The sequence below is a fragment of the Heloderma suspectum genome, chromosome 5, assembly GCF_057233095.1.
Source record: "Heloderma suspectum isolate Gila_16-S chromosome 5, 16-S_ref, whole genome shotgun sequence".
Taxonomy (NCBI): domain Eukaryota; kingdom Metazoa; phylum Chordata; class Lepidosauria; order Squamata; family Helodermatidae; genus Heloderma; species Heloderma suspectum.
This window is the reverse complement of record NC_139462.1, coordinates 98,236,001-98,251,158: the sequence shown is the minus strand read 5'-3', so window position 1 is coordinate 98,251,158 and position 15,158 is coordinate 98,236,001. Positions and strand designations below refer to the sequence as shown.

Here is a 15,158-nt window from a genome sequence, read left to right as displayed (position 1 = left end):
TGGCTTGGCCGCAGAGCGGAGCCAGCCGGGCAGGATTCCAGGGGGAGGGACTGAGTGCCTCCCCCCCCGTCGAGGATTCCAGGGGGAGGGACGGCACGCCTCCCCCCCACTGCGGATTGCCCGGCGCGAAGCCAGGTAGGTGTTTTGTACATCCCTAACTGTGAGGTAGGCTTGGGCTTTCTGACTGGGCCAAAGTCACCCAGCGAGCTTCCATGGCTGAGTGGACTATACCCAGATCTCCAAGCTCCCAGTTCAACACTTGTTCATCAGTTGACTTGAGTGCCAATGTCTTGGTAGAAAGGTGGGGTGCAAAAATTCAGCAATCGCTACATAAATAAGGATGACGTTCACACACTGAGAGGCGGGTCCTGCTGCTGCTGGTGCCAGTCTCTCTCTGTGCACTGTGCAGAGACTGTCACTGGCAGCAGCAGCAGCATTTCACCGGAAATGGACAGTGTGTCAGTGTGTAATATGATTTGTAGCCAGGGGGCCGCATAATCCTATGCATGTGGTTGTACAGGAAAAAGTAATGCAGTTCCCAGCATACCTTCTTCAACCAGGCGAAGTGGCCGGAGGTTGATGGGAGTAGGACCTTTTTCTGTCCAACAAGCACAGGATTGCAGGCTAAATGTCAGGATTTGTTTGTTTCCACATGAGACCACAAAGACATAGCTTCATTTTCAGGTGGGCTTTTGTAGGAGGGGTGGTTGCAAAAAGGGCTGGGACTGGAGGGACATGGTGGCAATAATAATAATAAGAGTGGTAGTCCTCAAGAGGTGTGGCAGACCATACACATCATTGTTTTCATATTCAGTCAAGCTTGATGATGGGATGGGAATGGGATAAATATAACTTACCAGGCATATGCCTCTGTGAAAATGCAGGCTTGCCCGCCTGGACCCACATTTTCCGGATCCTCCAGTAGTATGTTGGGGAGGGGGGGTCGACAATGGTCCCCTCCCCTCTGCCGCACCCATCCCCTCCTTAATGAAGGAGCACTTCAGGGCCTTCCATTTGGAGTGCAACTGCCCAGTGGTCTGCACATGCCCCACCTGCTCCATATGCCTCCTGATAGGCTCCCAGAAGGCCTCATCGCAGCAGGAGCAGCTCCCAAACAGCACTGCCACTGCCTCGCTGTTTTTAAAGTTCATTATGAGGGCCTTGGTCTCCTCCTGGCCCCACTTCCTCCCAAGCACTGCTGCAGCCATTTTTTTGTCCAAAACAGTCCAAGTCCAAACAGCACACAACTACCACTCAACTACACACAAAAATCAGACAACCATGCACATGCACAACCACCACTCAGCTACACACACAAACACAATAACCAGAGAACCACCACCACGTACAACCACCACACAACTACACACACAATAACCAGACAACCGCCACCACGCAGATGCACAACCACCACACAACTACACACACAATAACCAGACAACCACCACCACGCAGACGCAGATGCAAACGCAGACGACGTTCAGGAAGTTAGTAGGAAGTTTACAACAGATTTTGCGGAAATGGAGTTGCAGCATCGTGGTTCTTTTTATTTGGGAGACGCTGGGTTTTCTGAGGTTAACAAGGCCAGTAAACATCAATGACAAATACTCAGAAATTAATAAAATCACAGTCCCTGTCCGAGAAAACAAGACAGCCAGCAGCGGAGCACGCAGAGGGCGGGAAAAATTCTGGCCATGGGAAAAGATACGTAAACAATTAGGAAATAGTGGGAAAGTTCCGGCCAAGGGAAAAAATACATAGACAATTACAACAATGGTGAGTGTGGCAGAAGTTATGTGGGGGTCAATTTCGGCCAATGGAAAAAACGTAAATATTTACAAAAAAACAATTATGACAGAAGTTACATGGGAAATTGCAGCCTTAACAAAAAATACGGAAACATTTACGAAAAATAATGTTCCCTCCTGGAAGTTCGCGGAATGGCAGACGGAGATGGACGGCTGCTGGGCGGGGAGGATTTTTCGGTGGTCGGTATGGATTTATTTACGTAATTTCCAAAGCGGGATAAAACCCGGAGGATTCCGGGGGCTTGCAGACAGTGGAGCGGGACAGAGGATGCAAACTGTGGAAGTCAAGCGGGATGGTAGGAGCACAGTTCGTACATCCCTACAGAAAACACATGCCCTGCCTGTGGATAAGGAGGGCCATAAAAACGATCTCATCAGACATCGCCTTTACTCTTCAGTGGCATTGGGACTTAGAATCTCCAACTACCATGCAATGATGGCCAGGTATCAACTTTTCCTCTGGAAGAAAATGGATTCCCTTATCGTGTACCTCCCTGAGGATCAACGTGACTTAGCCAGGATGTTTCAGGTGGAGGCATCCAAACTATCTCGTCAGCAGATCAATACGGCTGGTCATCAGGCGGACTGCAATGCCAAAGGCATGATGGGCTCTGTTGCCCTGAAGCGACATGCCTGGCTCCATTCTGTGGGCCTAACCCCTGAAGCTCACTCGTGGATAGAAAATCTACCCTTCAACAGTGAGGGTTTATTCAATGCAAAAACGGACAAGCAGACGGACTCTGTACAGAAAGCCAGAACGACCGCTCGTAAGATGGGCATCGGCCAATCCCAGCAACAACAACAGCAATACATTCTGTACTGTCAGTGCCGCTGGTACCAACACCAGACCTACCTACCTCAGCAATCTTGGGACCAGACACCCAGGTACCAACAACAATAACAACAACAAAGAAAAAACTACTCCCTCTCCAGGTTCCAACAAAAGGCGAAGGGCGAGGGATTCTCTAAACGTCGTCTTTGACTTCAACTAATCTCCCCTCCTTACTAACCTTTGCAAACCTCCATTCAGAGACCTTCTGAACAAATTTTATTCGGCCTGGATGAGAGTGACATCCGACAACTGGGTGCTCGCTATTGTCTGTCACAGATACAAAATAGAATTCAACACTCTCCCACCTCTGGGCCCAGTCCAGACCACTCCACCTTCGGAGGTCCTTCACAAAGAAACCCAATCTCTCCTACGAAAGCGTGCCATCCAGCACGTTCTTCCAAACTATGGATGTACAAAAGTCACTTACCTTTGACGAAATTTGCTTCGCGACGCTATTTGCGTTCCCCTTATTTTCGCCGTAGTCTACGTAAATGTTTACGTAGACTACACGTGTCAAAATAAGGAACGCAAATTGTGGCGCCCATTTGCGTACACGCAGTTTTTGTTTTTTTTTCACTCAGCCGTGATAGGTTACGTAAACATTTATGTAGCCTATCACGGTGTTTTTTGAAAATCTAGCCGTGATAGGCTACATAAATCTTTACATAGCCTATCACGTTTTTTTGGTTTTTTTAACCTGGAAATGGCGGCGGCGGCAGCCGGTCAAAAGACCGGCTGCCGCAGCCGCTGCCGCCGAACCGCCGCCGGAGCCACCGCCGCCAGGGAAATTCGCCAAAGGTAAGTCCTGTCCCGGGGCGGGGGGGGGGGGGCTGACCGTTTCGTCACTGATTTCGAGGGGCCGAATGCGCTGGCATTCGGCCTCCCCGAGATTTGTGGCGAAATTCTCTGACATCCCTATTCCAAACCCCGGTATGGAGGGGTTCTTCTCCACGCCTTCACAGTACCAAAATGGGACGGAGGCCTCTGGCCCATTCTAGACCTTCGAGACCTGAACATGTTTATCACCCTCAAGAGGTTCAGGATGTCCCTAGCCACTATTCTCCCACTCCTTTGGAAGGGCTCCTGGTTCGCCACGATCATCCTCAAGGATGTGTACTTCCACGTAGCCATAGAACACTCACACAAAAAATTCCTCCGCTTTGCAATCGGAGAAGAACTTTTCCAGTTCAATGTTCTACCGTTCAGTCTTTCAACAGCCCTGCACGTGTACACCAAGTGCATGGCTGTGGTCTTCTGCACTTACTTCCGCCTAGGGATGGCAGAGAATTCCGCCACGGATCTCGGTGAGGCTGAATGCCAGTGCATTCCCCCCCCCCGAAATCTGTGGCGGAATGGCCTGCCACCCCCCCGCGGATCCCCCCCGGGACGAGACTTACCTGGGGCGGATCTTCCGACCGGCTGCCACCGCCGCCATTTGCAGGTTTGTTTGGGTTTTTTTACCCAGACGTGATAGGCTATGTAAGTTTTTACGTAGCCTAAAACGTCTGGGTAAAAAAAAGAGCGTATGCAAATGGCAGCGGCTATAGCTGCCGCCATTTGCGTTCCTTATTTTGGGCCGTCTTAGTCTACGTAAATATTTACGTGGACTAAGACAGCGAAAATAAGGAACGCAAATGGCGGCGGCCGTAGTCGCTGCCATTTGCATACGCGGTTTTGTTTTGTTTTTTCCCCAGAGCCCTCTGCAGCTGGAAATCTGGCTGCGAACGGCTCTGGCCTGGCTAGGCCTGGCTGGCTACTCCGTGGAGCTGCCATGGAGCACAGCCGGCCGCGGAGGATTCTGGGGGGGAGGAACAGAGCGCCTCCCCCCCTGAGGATTCCAGGTGGAGGGACAAAACGCCCCCCCCCCACCATCAACATAATCTGCGAAAGGTAAGTGACTTTCGTACATCCCTACTTCCGCCTCAAGGGAGTGGAGATCTACCTGTATCTCAACGATCGGCTCCTAGCGGACTGCTCTCCATTGCATGCTACCGTGGATGTCTTAAACCTTTGGGCACTGGGACTACGGATCAACAAGGAAAAGTCTCATTTGACACACACACACAAACGGTTCAATACATAGGGGCCATTCTCGATTCCAGAACGGGCCAGGCGTACCTTCCGACGAACCGTATCACAAATCTCGTCATGCAAGCCACTTTGATATTCATCGCTCACCGGATCACGGCACGTGACATCCAATGCCTACTTGGCCACATGGCAGCAATGGTATCGGTCGTGGAATGGACCCAGCTACGGATGAGGCCACTACAAAACTGGTTCATCTGGACCTTCTATCTGACCCGCAACCCCCTTTTTGTCACACTCCTGGTACCGGAGGAGGTTGCTCTCAGCCTGAAGTGGTGGATGGACTCCAGGCACTCGACCCAGGGGATGCCTTTTCTTCCTGCTCCTCCATCCAGGGTTCTGACCACGGACGCCTCCCTCCTAGGTTGGGGAGCACATTATGGACCCCTGCGAGCTCAGGGTCTCTGGTCCTCCAAAGAAAGACTGTACCACATAAAATTCTTGGAGTTGATGGCAGTTTGGAAAGCTCTCCGCACCTTCAAACTGTACCTCCGACGTCGACACATCCAGATCCTCACAGTCAACACCACAGTTCTCTGGTACCTACACAAACAGGGCGGAATGCACTCCTCCGATCTTCTCTCTCTCACTCTACACCTTTACAACTGGGTCATTGCCAAGGACATCCAATTGACCGCTCTCCATATTGCAGGACAAGACAACCTGGTGGCAGACTCTCTCAGCTGCCTCCTTCGGTGCTCCCATGAATGGCAGTTGGCCAAGACAGTTCTGCAACTAATTTTCAACCAGTGGGGCCAACCAGAGATCAATCTCTTCATGACTCCAGTGAACACAGCCTGCAGACAGTTCTGCTCCAGAGCTGGAGTTGGCCATGGGTCACTAGGCGATACCTTTTTCCTAGAATGGACAGACCGCCTATTCTATCTTTCCTCCCGGTTCCCACTACTCACGAAGGTGATCTCCAAAATCAGACAGGAAGCCATGAACTGCATCCTAATAGCCCCCCGGTGGCCCAGGCAGCCCTGGTTCATGACACTACAGAACCTAGCGCGCGCACATTGCTTGCCACTCCCGCTGATAGACAACCTGATTTCCCGGGACCGAGGTCGGATCCTCCATCCCGATCTCCACACCCTGAACCTCACGGCATGGAGGATGCAACCTTCACACACCACTCTCCGCTGATCCCGCTGACAGTGCAGACCGTACTCAATACAGCAAGAAAACCATCCACACGCTGCTCGTACTCAGCCAAATGGGCTTCCTTTGTTCAGTTTGCGACTGACATCAACTGTAATCCTAATAACTGTCATCTGATTGATATTTTGTCCTCTCTCCAGCACCTCTTCAGCAAAGCCCTGAAGTACTCCTCCATCAGAGTGTATGCTCTGGCAATTTCAGCTATGCAGGGCAATGTCAACGAGTGCCCCATCTTCAGCCACCATTTATGCAAACAATTCTTGCAGGGACTCAGAAACTTGGCTCCCCCCATGAGAGACTTCGGTCCTCAATGGGACCTGACCCTGGTGCTCACAGCCTCACATCGGTGCCATTTGAACCGCTCGCTACCGTGGACTTGAGGCTGCTCTCTTGGAAGGTCGCCTTCTTGGCAGCCATGACGACATCAAGGAGGGCAAGTGAACTCTCCACATTACAAATAGACTCACCTTATACCATTTTTCACAAGGAAAAGGTGGTCCTTCGGCCAGACTTAGCATTCCTTCCGAAGGTGATCACAGACTTCCATGTGAATCAGCCAACTGTCCTCCCTGCCTTCTTTCCATCTCCAACTTCTGATTTGGAAAGGCGGCTGCACACTCTAGATGTCCGGAGAGCCCTGGCTTTTTATAGGTCTTGGACAGAGGCTTTCTGCAACTCGCAATGGCTCTTCCTCTGCTATGGAGGACACAACAAGGACTTGCCAGTCTCTTCTCAGAGACTGGCCTCCTGGATAGTACACACCATCTGACTAGCGTACGAAGTCTCCAGGAAGGACTTACCAACCCGAATTCGGGCTCATTCAACAAGGGGAGTGTCGACTTCCATGGCTTTTACAAGGGGTGTCCCTCTTGTAGACTTATGTAAGGCGGCTACCTGGTCTAAGCCTTCTACTTTCATAAAGCACTACAGATTGGACGTTCAAGCTCGAGCAGAATGCGCCTTTGGCAGGGCTGTGCTTTCATCAGTACTACATTGAGACACCGACCCACCTCCGTGAAGTTAGCTTTTTATTCGTCCATATGTGTGATGCACAGAGACCACGAAGACGAAAGTCAGGTTGCTTACCTGTAACTGTAGTTCTTCAAGTGGTCATCTGTGCATTCACACAACCCTCCCACCATCCCCACTTCGGTGTCAACATTCTGTTGGTATCGAGGTGTTCTTCTCCTCGGTCTGGGACTCTTGAGGTCTCAGGGAACTGAGGGGAAGGCGGGAACCCACGCTATATATGCCACAGGTGGTGGGGGAGGGGTTCCTGCCAAAAAACTCTGCAGCTTGGAAGTTTCCCAAACTAGTCTCTGCATAGGCGCAGAGCTCATATGTGTGAATGCACAGATGACCACTCAAAGAACTACAGTTATAGGTAAGCAACCTGACTATCCCAGTGCAGACAGGAAAGATTGCAAGCGTGGGAACAGAACCTAGGCCAAACCAAGGGACACAGTTATACTATACCATTCCCAACCTAGCTCTTATTGCACTGGCATGACTACGGTGACTTACACCATACACCAGTCCCATGAAACCTGAATCACCAGAGTTTCTTCTCCTTTTTTACAAATCTTATTGTCAACAAAAAGGAGGACTGAAGCATAGACAATACTTTGCAACTACAATGGTCAAATTTGGATATGGAGGCCACAGTAACATATATCTGGTGTGTTGGGATGAAGGACATTGCTAGTACTTTTGAGTCAGTTCAGTGTGAAGGATTCCTGGAACTACTTTCAGCCTTCCTGCAAGGTAGGACCACCCTGGAAACTAATTTCAACTGTCCTGCAAGTCCCCCAAACTACCCAGTAACTACCCTCCCAGGACAAGACACAAGAGGCACTGAAATTTGCACTGAGGTTAAGCAGAGAAAATCACACCAACTAAAGGTTGGATAAATACTAATTCAGGTTAAACAGGGGTAGAGGGAAAGTTGGGGAAGAGGGAACAAAGCCAAATTACTTAAACATACACAGAGAGCCTTATAAACGCATACCCAAGCAAAATAATACAGCTACCTGCCCTATCCTTAACATACCGACGTACTGGCCTCCCAGGATAGCATTCAGCCCTCAGCAGGTCTGGAACAGCCAGGTTGAGGGCAGGAACCATGCCTCAGACCTCTTTTAAACCCCAGCCTTGGCAAACTGGGGCAGATTTTCCCTTACACCAGCTCAGCCCCTGGGTAGACTGCCCTTGACACCCAGAGGCTGGAACTCCCCACCAAACCCAGCTCTTGCCACTCCCCAATTAACAGTGCCTGTGCCTGGCCTTGAGCAGAGGGGTGAGGAGCCTCTAGATAACATATTATTCTAGGTGGCTGCATACCCAGGGACAACACAGCCCCATCTGATGATGGAAAACAGGACTTCATTCTTGACAGTCAGCAAAGAGAGATTTGGAGCTCAAAGGGGGGAGGGGGGACTACATAGAGCAACATTTATTTCAGATACCTGATTGCACTATTGCACAAGGATGAGATGGAACTTACTGAGATGTTAAAGTCAGTGTTGATGCAGCTGCAAAAAACGATAAGGGTTTCTTAAGGACAATGCAAAGAATATATGCAAAGTGAAGCCCTTGGTAGTTCCAGAGGAAAAGAAAACAGAGCCAGAACCTCTGAAAATATCACACACAGGTTTTACACAAGTTAGAACTTGTGCATTTCTCCAAACCTTCCTTCCTAAGTTCCTCAGAAGTGCGCATTTTCCATACCAACACTGAAAAGTGCACTTGATTTGTGCGCAATGCTGCTGCACGATCAGGGAAAGACGGGATAATGCGGTGTACAGGGAGAGAGACAGAATCACACCGTTCCAGGGAGACCCTGTGGCCCCCACCCTAGTACTGTTGGAAAAATTGCCTGAAAAACAGCCTTGAAATCGGACCTCCCCTGTGCTAATGAAATCAGACTGCACAATGTAATGCAATGCAACTCAGGCACTTTCAACTTGCGTGCCCCTGGAGCAATGCAATTTGGAGAAAGCAGAACAGCAACCGACTGTGGAATAGGCAAGTCACTAACAACTAGAAATAGCATACCAGCACACAGACACAGATAACTCAGTACTTGAACAGTGCCTTGCTGAGCCAGAGCAAGAAGGAAAGGCAGTAGGCGGGCCAAGAGGACAACCCTGCCCAACGTTATGCAGCAGTTCTGTGCCACACAGGTACAACCACTCAGTCTACTACTTCATAATAACCACATTCTTTGTGACACATGCTTGAGGAGGGTCCAGACCAAGGAGACAGCAGAACTTCAATCACTTCTAGATACGAACAACCTGGGCCCAATCCAGTGTCCAAAAGGTGAACCTGGGAAAATAAAAATGAAATCCACCGTAAAGGGGAATGGACCCACTCTGCCACTCTAAGCAGTAGGTCTCACCGGGACAGATCCCAGGAGTGACTGCACTCCCTTTCCACACATAGACAGTACACCAATGCATTTTTTGAGTGAAGAAGAAAAAGATACACACTCAGAGACCGAGACCAGGAGAACAGCATACCCAATGTTGCACAATTCAATGAGAGAGGCATGGGATAGAGCCCAAGGCATTGCATCAGCAACAATCCATTCCAAATCCACCCACCAACACATTTTGAACCATTTCCAGCTGTGTTCGAGGCGAGCTTCCCTTCCCTGCTTGCTCCTGCCAGGCAAACTGCCCTTTCTGAGGCTGGCAGCAGCCCACCCTCTCGAACATCAACACGCCATCAGCATTTATTCCTTAGGGAAACAATACTCTACCTCAACTGGCCAGAAATAGGCAGGCAGGCAGGCAAAAAGGAGGATTTCACGTTCTTCAGAGGAGAAAGCAGCTGGAGAAAAATGCTGATCAGCAGCAGCAAGGAAGCAGTGTAGTAGCACAACAAGCAATTCGGGCAGCAAGAGGAGTACCCCCAAAAAGCAATTGAACGAGATGGATTTCTTCTGCCTTCTTATCCACTTGACAACAAAGAAGGTGGGAGGGGGGATGGCCCATAACACAGCCTGCACATATGCTAAGTGCAGAATGGGTAAAACAAAAGGGACTGCACTTGTGCAACAGATGGACATCACTCAAGGGCTGTTGTGCAGTGCTTGGGAGAGGGAGGACTTGAATTAGAAATTGCCCAGAGGCGAGGCTGAAATTGCACCCATGCAAGTCATTAAGTAGGTGGTTTTGTTATCAAAGATTTGAGGGCCTGGGCGGCCACATTGGCAGTACTTTAGAACATTGCTGCCCCCAGAGTTGCTGCATGGATCGCCAGATCCCAACACATACACCCCACACACCCATTATTACAGAAATCAATGAGCAAGGCAGGGTGATCAGTCTTTTAAGCATCCATCTTCCTCCAGGAGTCCAGGTCAGGGTTGGTTTGATTTCATACCACTAGGAAATCATTAAGAAGGGTAGCAAGCCGCAGCCGTGCTGTCATCAGGGGTTGGACTCGACGGTCTTATAGGCCCCTTCCAATCCCACTATTCTATTCTATGATTCTCCTGCCTCTTTATTTCTCTAAAATTGGAGGGCAGTGTGCACACACACACACACAGTGTAGAGCAGAGTTCAAGGGTAAACCCAGCAGTGTTCAGAATTACATATTCATCCACAGAATGAAATCTCTGATTACTAACTAGAGTGAAGTCTAAAGTCACATTGTTCAGGAGACAACAGGGGAGTCAAATTTCCACCTACAGCAAAGGGTGTACAGTTTAACATTCTCAAGCAGAAGTATGGATTGGTAGGTATAGAAAATGAAAGGCACCCCTTCCATTCAGATAAGTCATCAGCACAGCAGCATGCAGCTAAATCGGTCCAGTCCACTGCTCTTCCACCACAGCCAGGCATGGTGAATGAATATCTGATGTGTGACTGACAGACATTCAATTATCCCCAGGCAGTCAGCAAGACAGAATGAATGAGGTACTCAAAGTCATCTGTCCTGGCCTGTCCTTTATCATGGCAATGCATTCTTAAAACAAGGGAGAGGTGATTTGGCTTATTGCCCTCATTTTGCAGATGAACAGTATTGCTGATTTCTGAGTGAGTGGGTCTTGCCACGTTCTTCCCAATAAACCAAAAATATTGTAGTGATTGAGAAATGGTCAAACTGCTAGTTCAGAAGGAAATCACATTCTTGGCAATACAAACATCTGTTTTTTCCCATTACCAGCACTTCTGCCTGCCCGCATGCTGGCAGCTGTCTACTCTGAGAGTGGATTTGGAAACTGAGGTTAAGCACCGAAAACGAATGATCCGCATTTTTCTCATATACACAAAAAAAGCACTGAAAACTAATAATCCGCATATTCCTCATATACACAAAAACCACCATTGTCTGCTGTGTCCACAAATTTGCACAAATTCTAAAACTGATTTTGCGCAAATTAGAGGGGTCAATGGAGAGCCGTCCTATGTGGCAATGGCCGACTGCCACTACTGTGAATGCAATCCTTTCTGCCCTGTACCTGTCCTCCCCTATGCTGCTATCTCAACCTCAGAACAGTTTCCTGCTGTGGTTTTTTCTTCTTCTTTCAAAACCACTTCCCTACCACAACATGCAGGCCTTGCACACAGTGTGTAACTGCTTCTCCCGCCCGCCAAAGGAAGTTTCTCCTTTCCATGAGGGGAATAAATACATATTTTTCTAATTATTCCCTTTTCCACTGGGGTGCTTGATCTTGGGGAATTCAACATATGAGTTTGCTATCATACTTTGGAATGGCAGTAGGAACCATTGGCTGCGCCTTCGTGTCGCTGTTCCTGCTGCCCTGGGGAAACTGAAAGTAGATGCACACACACAGTGCTGTTCTCTGCTGCTAGGCCTCAGACCTCAGGTTGCATTGCAGCAATAATGGCAAAGGGAGCCCAGCAGCACCTGGTCCAGGAGGTGCCCGCTCATCAGGCATGGGAGGAGAAGGAAATGAAGGCCCTCCTCATCAACATCAAGAGCAGCCCAGCAGTTGCACTCTTGATGGGCAGCTAAGAGCTCCAAGTACTGGATGTTCATCCAGAGGAGCCTGGCCAGGAATGGGTTCCGGTGGACCACTGGCCAGTTGAGGTCCAGGTGGAAGAGGCTAAAGGCTGACTTCTTCCACATGGGCCTCAACCGCGCCAAGGCTCAGACGGTCCCAGAAAGCACCCCTCGCTTCTTTCAACGGATATGCCAGGTGTGGGTGGTGGCCAGCATGCCTCATTTCCACCATCGCCAGATGCCAGGTAGATATTTTCATCTCTCTTTTTTCATACTTTACAGTATTTCAGCCTACACATGCGGTTGTACTATAAGCACCCAGAGAGAATAGGCCATTGTGAGGCCTAGAAATGGAAGACATAAAGAAAGGACAGTTATGTGATGAGAAAGTCTTTCAGTGTCCCCTTCATTTAAAAAATGGTAGGTAATGGCTGGGTATGTACAATCAGGCAGCAGAATGATCCGGCACCCCCACCCCCACATAAGTGATGTTAACTTAATTGTGCTGCACAGCCTGGCAGACTGGGATGCCGCATCAGAGAAATTAGTGTGGAGTGGACTTGTGTCCACTGAAGCAATGTTGGCTTCTGTCAAAAATGAAAGTAGAACTCTGGGACCTGCTGCACTGCTGCTACAGACTACACAGAGAGCCTGTGTTTTTCATTCATTTGGTTTTCAAATGTGTCCCTGAGTGCAGGCATTGTCTTTCCCAGGACAGCAGTGGTTCCCAAAGTATATTTATGTAAGCAGTACCATGACCTGTATAGAATGCTGTCATGGTTTGCTGCTGGATTTCTCTGGTTACGTTCCACTCTCTTGAAATCCAAGCAGTGTAAGCCACGTACAGGGTCAAAGTGGATGTTACTTTGGGGGCACTTAATTCTTGTTCTGTTGATGACACATGGCATCAGTCACTGAGACCGGGTGACTTTAGTCATGCACGGGGGTAGGGGACACACAGAGAAAATCTGCATGGTTTACTGTATGGGTGTGATGAAATGTATGGAGATTCCTGTGGTATAATAACATAGCACTGACACGGTGTATTAACAAACGTTGCTCCTAACTTCCACAGGTCAACACTGGCTACTATTGGAGGAGGAGGCCAGAGAAAGGAGGTGCCGGCAAAGGGTGGCGGTGGAGGAGGAGGCAGAGGATGCACCACTGCCAACATATGACAGACCGGTAGCTGGCCCCTCCCAGCCCGTCACAACACCAGAAGCTGCTACAGCACATCCGAGTATTCTGCGAGAGTCACCTGTAGTGACACTACAGCGGCTGGTGGCAGAGGTGGCGAAGCTCTCAGACAAATTTGAGCACCTGAGTTTTGAAAGTAAGTCTCAATGTACATCTTTGACTGAACACAGGGAAAGGACTGCTGCTGCATGGTTGTCCAAGCTGTGCTGCATTTTGTAACGGTTGCTGCAATGACATGGACTATGCTGCGCCTGTTCTTCCGTTATATGCTGTGTTAACATGTGGTAATTGTGTGTTTGTGCTCTCCATGCGGTCCTGGCATGCGAGTAACAGGTTTCCTGTTGTCCCTTCCTTCTTCCACAGACAAGGAAATGAAGCGAAGGTTGGATGCCCTGGAGATGGAGTGGGCCCCACCGCAGGACCAGCAGCAGCAGCCAACACAGCAGTGAGACCAGCCAGCCAGCCAGTTGTGTAAACAGTCTTCAGTTTAAATGAAACATGTATATTTCGTTTTCAACCCATGCTGTACTGGGTATTTTCTATTCCCCACCCCACAGGAGCGTACCACTGCATTCCACTCCACTGAGTTGGCTACCCTTTCAGCTTAGTGCTGTGAACATTTGAGTTTGTTTTCTTTTCATTTTGCCTGGACTCTGGCTTCAGTAGCAAGGGAAAGGCACTTGGTATATGGAAAACAAAAACCTTTGCTGAATCCTGGGGAGGTATCCGCACAAATTAAGTTATGGGATGGAGAAGACAACCAGAGCTTGCATATAACCAAGAGGAGGTAGAAGAGACTTGCAAAAAACAGAAATACATCATCTACATCATGTGAGCCTGCTTTTCAGGCTCACATGATGTATATTGCATGCGAGCCTGAATAGGATGGCACATAAATATCCCCTGTGCCAGAGAGAGATTGGGCTGAGGTTTAGGACCTTCACCTTCAGAGGCGAAGCCTTGGCTGTCTGGGCTCCAGCCTCCACCTGCTTCCACAGAAGCCTCAGTCTTGCAAGGGAACTTTAGCTCTTTCAAATTCTTCTTCCAACTGATTGAGAGAAGCACAGTGGAGGCTGTGCCAGGCAAACCCAGATGATTCAGCTCTTGGTGCTGCTGCTTCCCCAGACAACCTGAGAGATGCTGGAGGCCAAATGCCTCCTGAGTTTGAAAAGGGGCAAAATGAGCCCATTGAGTTATTATAGGCCAGGAGACTTCCTCCTTAGCAGGGTCATCTCTGTACCAACATCAAGTTTTTTCAGAGATCAGCATTTTCAGCAAGCCTCTTCCTGGCAGCCTTCTTTCCAGGAAAGTCATTCTGATGATGGAGCTACTGCTGTTATTTGCTCTCTGCTGATTTTATGAGCTCCCTTCAAACGTCCCTGATTTACCAGGGGTTTCCCCCATTGCCTGGTGTCTGTCCCAGGCAAACAGCTTGTCCTATGTCGCCTCTGGGGGAAGACTTTGGGGAAGGGGGTGCAGCAACACAACAGTAAAGCCCCATCCAGTGTGCAGCCTGTCGTTTCATGTACCGCAGCTGGCCAGGTTCTTTTTGAAAAATGTAGTAAGAGATTATAGGTCAACCCGGTCCTTCTGCTGTAGCGTTAACATACAGGACAAGCATCCGATTTTCCTGTACGCCCTATGAACCGATACTGCAGGCCTATGGCTGAAATGGTTCTTTCTTGGGCTTCCAAGTACAAAGGGACAGACCACTACTCCCCCGCAACTGCCCCCCCCCCCAAATGCCTAGTAAGATTGACAGTGTTGCTGAGTGAAACCTGCACACACAAACCATCAACTGGAATTGGCTGCTGTGTTTCTGGCTTGGGTCTTGGACCAGCGTTAACATGAGTACACTTCTAAAATGTGAGTGAATTAACTTTACACCAGAACTGTTATGTGATGTGCTATAGACAGACCTGTGTACAGACTTGCACACATTCTAACGAGATAGGGAATCTCAGACATTGGCAATGAATGGAGAGTCTATGGCTATTGGCTAGAAGGCGATTTCCTGCCTGAAGAGATTCCACACTCTCACTGTTGAAGAGAGGATATGCCACAATGGCACATTTTCTGAGGTTTACAAAGACTCA

General features: G+C 49.2%; 1 protein-coding gene across 1 annotated transcript; it reads left to right on the top strand.

Annotated features, from left to right (window-relative positions):
• The first annotated feature begins 11,726 nt into the window (after positions 1-11,726).
• On the top strand, positions 11,727-13,582 carry LOC146344176 (uncharacterized). The gene is made up of 3 exons (XM_084860316.1): positions 11,727-12,110; positions 12,941-13,198; positions 13,426-13,582. Exons 1-3 carry the CDS (start codon positions 11,894-11,896, stop codon positions 13,509-13,511), a joined length of 561 nt encoding a protein of 186 aa, XP_084716442.1. The 5' UTR covers positions 11,727-11,893; the 3' UTR covers positions 13,512-13,582.
• Positions 13,583-15,158: the final 1,576 nt, after the last annotated feature.

Bases quoted from the DNA above. Each gene is read 5' to 3' on its own strand.
- LOC146344176 (XM_084860316.1), top strand. From the start codon at position 11,894: ATGTTCATCCAGAGGAGCCTGGCCAGGAATGGGTTCCGGTGGACCACT. The intron at 12,111-12,940 runs GTAGATATTTTC...TAACTTCCACAG, and splicing joins CCACCATCGCCAGATGCCAG to GTCAACACTGGCTACTATTG. The intron at 13,199-13,425 runs GTAAGTCTCAAT...CTTCTTCCACAG, and splicing joins TGAGCACCTGAGTTTTGAAA to ACAAGGAAATGAAGCGAAGG.